This window comes from Muscardinus avellanarius (assembly GCF_963383645.1).
Source record: "Muscardinus avellanarius genome assembly, chromosome: 6".
Lineage (NCBI taxonomy): Eukaryota > Metazoa > Chordata > Mammalia > Rodentia > Gliridae > Muscardinus > Muscardinus avellanarius.
The window spans coordinates 135,953,098-135,960,841 of NC_137791.1; the positions used below are offsets into that span (position 1 = coordinate 135,953,098).

At 52.3% G+C, this 7,744-nt stretch overlaps 1 protein-coding gene across 1 annotated transcript; it reads left to right on the top strand.

The window, feature by feature from the left end:
- Window positions 1-1,998: 1,998 nt before the first annotated feature.
- On the top strand, window positions 1,999-6,693 carry S100P (S100 calcium binding protein P; the record flags this gene model as incomplete). The annotated part of the gene is made up of 2 exons (XM_080697284.1): window positions 1,999-2,136; window positions 6,544-6,693. 2 exons carry the CDS (start codon window positions 1,999-2,001, stop codon window positions 6,691-6,693), a joined length of 288 nt encoding a protein of 95 aa, XP_080553410.1.
- Between the last annotated feature and the right edge of the window lie 1,051 nt (window positions 6,694-7,744).

A 7,744-nucleotide genomic window follows, 5' to 3' on the forward strand; every position in this document is an offset into this window, starting at 1 on the left:
CCCACACTTGTCATCCCAGCATTTGGGAGGCTGAGACAGGAGGATCATGGTTCGTACCCAGCCTCAGCTACTTAGTGAGGCCTTTGCAATTCAGTGAGACCCTGTTTCAAAAATAAAGAATAAAAAATCGGGCTGGGGGTATAAGTCAGAGGTAGAATGCCCCTGGGTTCCATCCCCAGTACTGCAAAAAAATTTAAAATTAAAATAAAAAATTTAAAGCATCAGAGCCATCCTCTCCTTACCTTACCCTCTGACAGTGTCCCTGAAAACCCTTTCTTGGGACAGGTGGCCCCACCTTGCGGAGGGTCTCTGAAGAGCCAGCATCCACACCGGAGGGTGCTTATCCTCAGAGTCCTCAAGTGAACTTCTCATGATAACATAAAAATCGAAACGGCTGCTGTGGAATGGTCAAAAGAGAGCAGAACTCCCTTCCAGAACTTTCTAGGGTTTTCTGGTGGGGTGAGTTGCTACACGGAAATTGCCCTGGGAACTCAGTCCACCTGGGGAACAATTTCCCAGCATCCAACAGCACTTGGCCAGGTTTGAGAAATACTGGACCGGCCAGTTTGCCTCTTGACCTGGACATTCCTGCAGCTTTGAGGAATTTGCGGCCAGATGCTGGTCATGCTGAAATCCCCTTATCTCCCCACTGCAACACACTTGTTAGGAAACCTCATCCTGCCGGGCTCCGTGTCTCAGCCCATGTCCTCTGATTTGAAAATCTACCCTGCACCCCAATAAAACTGACTCTGCGCCAGGCGTGGTGGCACACACTTGTAATCCCCGCGCTTGTGAGGCTGAGACAGGAGGATCACACAGGTTCGAAAGCCAGCCTCAGCTACTTAGTGAGGCTCTCAGCAACTTAGTGCGACCCTGTTTCCAAGTAAAGTATATAAAATAGGTCTGGGAGTATAGCCCGGAGGTAGAAAGCCCCTGGGTTCCATCCCCAATACCACAAAAATAAATAAATAAAATAAGGAATAAAAAATCGGGCTGGGGGTATAGCTCAGAGTTAGAATGCCCCTGGATTCCAGTGCCACAAAAAAGAAGAAGAAAAGAAAAGAAAAAAAGAAACTGACTGCTTTAGGCTCAGGCTAGTTCTTGGTTTCTGAGTTCGTGTCTGTGATCTCCAGGCCCAGCTCCTTCCCGAGAGCTAAAATGCGGGTCCACCTAGAAGTCCTTCCACCCGTGGGCCTCAGCTCCCCCAGTCTCCTGCTGAGACGGCCCTGGACGTTCTAGTGGGAATGACCACCTGTTTCCTGAAACCCTGTCCGAGGAGGAGCCTGCCCAGCACAGAAAAAGTGTAACAGACCTTTTCCCATTCTCCAAATGGCCACCACTGGCTGCAGCCTCCTGTCCAAAGAAAGTCTGCCTTGGACAGCTGGCAGCCCGTTTCTGGCCACACCCTGTGCTCTCTGTGTGGGAGAGCCAGGTCCTGGTCCCTGCCCAGTGTGGGGCTGCCGTGGGAGTGTGGGGAGCATGGGAGGCTGGAGCAGGATTTGAGCCTGCGAGCCTGCTCCCTCAGCTTCTCGGGCAAAGAGCAGCTCCATAGGTCCCACCCGGGGCAGGGGACAGAGGCCGCGGTGGGCTTCCAGAGTGGGCAGGAAATGACAGGCTTCTCCATAAAGGGGGCTACGTGTTCTGATGCCACATGGAGGGCCAGACGTCACAGGACAGCCGTCTGGTTTACTTTTCATTCAACAAAAACCAGGCGTCACAGACGCGAGACCCTGCAGGGCGGCAGAGGGGAGGACCCTGCTGTGATTCTGGGGAACCCTCACAGAAGCAAGGTGAGTGACGCATGGCTGCCCCGGTGGCTGGGGAAGGCCGTGCAGTTCACTGGAACTGGGTGAGTGGGCAGGGCGGGGCAGGATTTGCGGCCACCCGTCCCGCCCTGTGTCAACAGGAGGCCTGCCTCATAAAGCGCCGTGAGGCCTCCGGCAGAACATTTCTCTGTCAGCTCAGCCCCAGAAGGAAAAAGCGCGGACACTCAGCACCATGACCGAGCTGGAGACCGCCATGGGTATGATCATCGACGTGTTTGCCCGGTACTCAGGCGCCGAGGGCGGCACGCACACCCTGACCAAGGGTGAGCTGAAGGTGCTGATGGAGAAGGAGCTGCCCGGCTTCCTGCAGGTGAGGCCGCCGGCCGGGGGGCACGGGGAGGGCAGGGCGGAGGGCTTGGCAGAGGCTATGACTGGCCGGCCAGGGAGAGCCGCCGCGGGGCAGATCCGGGAGCGCACACGGCCACAGAGTGGATCTGAGACCCCACGGCAGGAACACGGGGGTATCCGCGGGGAAGGGGTGGCTGGGTGGGTCCCTGAGATGCAGACTTGAGTCCCAGTGGATTTGTGATCAGAGCCAGCAAGGGCCTGAGGGAGCGTGGGTCTGAACCTGGGCAGTGGGCGTGGGGGACAGCTTAGGGTCCAGGCCAGTCCCTGAGGCCACTGGCGTCCTCCAGGGTCACAGCCACAGGCATCCCTGCTCCTCTGTCCTCCTGCCCGCCAGCCTGTCCCCCACACCCAGGTCCCTTATCTTAGTGGGACAACAGCAGAAAGGACAGAAGGCTCACCCTGGCTGACCTGGGTCCTGCACCAGACAGGAGCCACAGGCCCGGCACTCACTGCAAGGGGGCCAGGGCCCACTGCTCTGTCCTGGGCGCCTCTGGAGGCCAAACCAGAGGCCTTCTTTCTCATCTCTTCCCCTGCTCATCCTCCCTCTCCCCTTCCTCTGGCCATGCTGCCCTCTGGCCCTCTAAGGGTCAATGTTACTGCAAAGGGTTGAAAATAAAGCCTGAGCCAGGTGTGGCAGTGCATGCTTATAATCCCAGCATCTGGGAGGCTGAGACAGGAGGATCGCAGTTTCGAGGCCAGCCTTAGCTACTTAGTGAGGCCCTCCGCAATTTAGTGAGACCCTGTTTCAAATTAAAATGAAAAAAAATACAAAATAAGGAAGGGAGTGTAGCTCGGAGGTAGAATGCCCCTAGGTTCCATCCCCAGACCCACAAAATAAAATAAAATAAAATAAAATAAAATAAAATAAAATAAAATATAGGCTGGGGGTGTACCTCAGAAGTAGAATGCCCCCTGGGTTCAATCCTCAGTACTGGGGAAAAAAAAAAAAACCAGGGCTGGGAATGTAGCTTTCAGGGTTCAATCCCCAGCACTACAAAAATAAAAAAGAAAGAAAGACAAGAGAAAGAAAAGGGAATCGGGCTGGGGGTGTAATTAGAGGTAGGATGCCCTGGGCTGAATCTTCTGTACCGCAAAAGAATAAAAAAAGAAAATGTGTCAGAAAATGAAAGCCTGGGGCCTTGAGGCTGAGCAGCACCGCAATGACACTCCTAATTGAGATTTCTTTCTTTTTCTTTTCTTTTCTTTTCTTTTCTTTTTTTTTTTTTTTTTTTTTTTTTTGGTGGTACTGGGGGTGGAACCCAGAGGCTTTCTATCTCCAAGCTATACTCCCAGACCTACTTTATACATTTGGAAACAGGGTCTCACTGAGTTGCTAAGAGGGTAACTAAGTAGTTGAGGCTGGCTTTGAACTTGTGCAATCCTCCTGTCTCAGCCTCCCAAGTGCAGGGATTACACGAGTGTGCCACCACGCCCGGCTTACATTTCCTTTTTATTTTCTTTTTCTTTTTCTTTTCTTTTCTTTTTTTTTTTTTTTTTTTTTTTTGGTGGTATTGGGGATGGAACCCTTCTACCTCCAGGCTACACTCCCAGACCTATATTTTTATTTTTGGAAACAGGGTCTCTTACGCCAGTGCAGCTGGCTTTGAACCTGCGCGATCCTCCTGTTTCCCCCTCCCAAGCGCGGGGATTACAAGTGCGCGCCACCACGCCCGGCTACATTTCTATTTTTAAATGTGAATGCAGTGAAGATATGTCTGTAAAAATAAAGCTCAGCTGTTTATTATAAATATGTTGGTGGAAGGAGATGTAAAAACACAGGAGATGTAAAAACACAGAGATAAAAAATAAACCAAAAAACCCTTGAGTAGACGCTTCCCCTCCCAGCCTCTCTCCGTGCCAGCCTTGTTGTGAGCCGACCCGGCTCCTGCGAGCTCGACCGTCTTTTAGAGACTTAATGTTACAGCCTAAATTTTCAAACTCTGCTGCTCATCAAACCTGCCCACCCCATGCTGGGGATCTGTGCACAGGGCGGGTGTAGGTTGTTCTAACAGTCTTTGGAATTTGAGGTTTTACTGTGTAGGGCTGGATCCCAGGGCTACAGGTGTGCAGGGAACACGCTCTGAGGACCACTGCGTAAGCCAGAGACCCTCCCACTTGGATTAGGTTAGGTCAGAATCCCCTGGGAACTGAGAAATGCAGCCGGCCTGGCCGTCAGCAAGCTTCACCGAGCCGTGCCCTCCCAGCCTCCCTCTAGACGGTCCTGGAGAGGAGATGCGGAGGTGGACCAAGGCGGACAGCCGCGGCCTGCCCCGGACAGGGCTTCTGGTGTAAGAATAAGAACAAACAGTAGGTGACGGGCTAGACATCAGCTTCATAAACATATTTATTTATTTATTTATTTATTTATTTATTTATTTATTTATTTATTTATTTATGTGCTAGGGATTGAACCCAGAAGTATCATTCTACTTCCAAGCTACACCCCCAGCCGTTTTGTACTTTGAAACAGGGTTTCGCTAAGTTGCCGAGGCTGGCTTTGGACCTGCGGGCCTCCTGTCTCAGCCTCCCAGGTCTCGGGATTGCAGGTGTTGCTACCGAAGCTGGCCATTAGCGTCATCTTGAAGGGCTGCAAGGTATTCCAACGTAAGGGCTCACCGCTACTTCACGACTGCTGAGTGAGTAGACCCTGCTTACTTGAGCTGTTAGGACAGAGTCTGTAAGGAAAGGAGGCTGTAATTAACACGGTCAGGTGGGGCCGGTCAGCGGACGGCCCTAACGGATCCTGGAGCTGCGAAACTCAGGGCGTCCCCGGCTGGGAGGCCAGCGCCCCTGCTGCTGGTGCTCAGATCCGCACTGGCTCTCAGAGCCGCCCCTGCCCACCGGGCCGCCCCAGCAGAGGGGAGGAGCTCCCTCCACCCTGCGTCTCAACCCTCCTCTATGGGGCATCTTCATCTGCCGCAGGTGCAAGGCGCCTCTCCGGCCTGGCGTTTGTGAGAACTCCATGTTTGTGTAAAGTGTGCCCCAGGCTGCCTAAGTAGGGACACCCCTGATGCCATCTGTGCAAAAAGCACTGATCGTCAAGTGTGTGCATTTCCTGGGTATAACCATAATTTATTTTATTTGTTTTTCATTTATTTATTGCCATACTGAGGACTGATCCCAGGGCATTCTACCTAAGAGCTTACCCACACACACACTATTTTTTTTCTTTTTTTTTTTTTTAGTGTTGGTACCAATGGAACCCAGGGGCATTCTACCTCCAAGCTGTATCCCCAGACCTATCTTACTCTTTTATTTGGAAACAGGGTGTCACTAAGTCGCTGAGGGCCTCATTGAGTAGCTGAGGCTAGCCGCAAGCCTGCAATTCTCCTGTCTTAGCCTCCCAAGTACTGGAATTACAAGCATGCACCACCACGCCCGGCAATAGGCATCATTTTAATGCACATAACTTGGGAGGCTGGGACAGGAGGATCACAGGTTTGAGGCCAGCAGCAGAACGTACACCATGAGGTTACTTAGCAAGACTGTTTCAAAATAAAAAATAAAATAGGACTGGGGGTATAACTCAAAGGTAGGTCACACCTGGGTTCAATTCCTAGTACCACAAAATTCAATTAATTAATTAATATGCATCAGATCTGGGCCTCTAATCCCAGTAATTTTGGGGAGTCTGAGACAAAAAGATTGCAGGTTTGAAACTAGCATAGTAACTTAGTGAGATCCTGTTTTAAAATTAGAAGGGCTGGGAGTATAGCTCAGAGGTAGGACATACCCAGGCTTAATCCCCAGTATCACACACACACACACACACACACACACACACACACACACACACACACTAAAACTCCGCTGAGCGTGGTGGTATGTGCTTGTAATCCCAGCATCCGGAAGGCTGAGACAGGAGGATCGCAGTTCGCGGCCAGCCTCAGCTACTTAGTGAGGCCCTTTGCAACTCAGTGAGACCCTGTTTCAAAATAAAGAATAAAAAAGGGCTGGGGGTGTCGCTTGGGGATAGAATGCCCCTGGGTTCCATCCCCACTACTGCAAAAAAGAAAGAATAAAAAATAGGGCTGGGGTGTGTAGCTCGGAGGTAGAATGTCTTTGGGTTCCACCCCCAATGCCATAATAAAGAAAGAAAGAAAGAAAGGAAGGAAGGAAGGAAGGAAGGAAGGAAGGAAGGAAATAAAACTCCTAAATAGCATAATGCAATCCACATTCGGTCAGCTCCCGGCACGTCATCCAGCCTCGGGCAGCTCGTCCCTTTGCAGGGACGCGGTGTGCGGTTCTCACAGCCAGGCCCGGCCGCGAGTGACCGAGGCAAGCTGGTGCCAGCGCGGCCTCCTGTCCCGCGGCGAGCTGGCCTCACCCCGAGCCGCGTGGCCCTGACCCCCGGCCCTCTCTCCTGCAGAGCGGCAGGGACAAGGACGCGGTGGACAAACTGCTCAAGGACCTGGACGCCAACGGAGACGCCGAGGTGGACTTCAGCGAGTTCGTGGTGTTCGTGGCCGCGCTCACGTCCGCCTGTCACAAGTACTTCGTGGAGGCAGGAGCCGAGTGATGCCCGGGCCACACGCCGCGCGGGCGGCGGGGCCGGCGGGCCTGGCGTCCAGCCCTGGCTGGCAGCTGCCTCCTCGGGCGGAGCGTGCTGATTCCCCAGTTGATGAGTAAATGCTGTGAAACGATCCTGGCATCAGAGAAGTTGGCTCTTTCCTTTAAGCCTCAGTGTCCTCCTTGCATAAAAATCCTTTTGCTGTAGGCAGGCAGCTTGACGGGACTGCAGCCATCGTGGCTGTAACCTTGGTACGTGTCCAAACCCCACAGGACAAACAGCTGTTTACACAGCAGCGGGGCCACCAGTCAGCGTACCATCCATCCTTACACCCAGACTGCTTGATAATTGACCATGGACTGGTACTCGTTTTTATTCTTTGTGTGTGTGTGTGTGTGTGTGTGTGGTATGGGGATGGAACCCTGGGGCATTCTACCTCTGAGCTACACCCCCAGCCCTATTTTGTGTGTGTGTGTGTGTGTGGTACTGGGGTTCCTGGAAACCCTTCTACCTCCGGGTTACACTCCCAGACACCTATTTTTTATATTTTTATTTGGAAACAGGGTCTCTTAAGCCAGCAAGGCTGGCTTCGAACCTGTGCGATCCTCCTGTCTCCGCTTCCCAAGTGCGGGGATTACAAGCGTGATCCACCACGCCTGGCACCCAATTTTTTAATCTTTATTTTGAAACAGGGTCTCACTGAGTTGCAAAGAGCCTCACTACGTAGTAGCTGAGGCCGTCCTCGAACTGCGATTCTCCTGTCTCAGCCTCCCAAATGCTGGGATTGCAAGTGTGCGCCACCACACCCGGCTTGTAAGGTATCTTTAATAGAAACACAAACCGGGCACGGTGGCACATGCTTGTAATCTCAGCATCTGGGAGGTTGAGACAGAAGGACTGTGGTTCGTGGCCAGCCTCAGCTACTTAGTGAGGCCCTTTGCAACTCAGTGAGACCCTGTTTCAAAAAAAGAACAAAAAATAGGGCTGGGGATGTCACTCAGAGGTAGAATGTCCCTGGGTTCCATCTCCAGTATCGCAAAATAAATAAACAAACAAACAC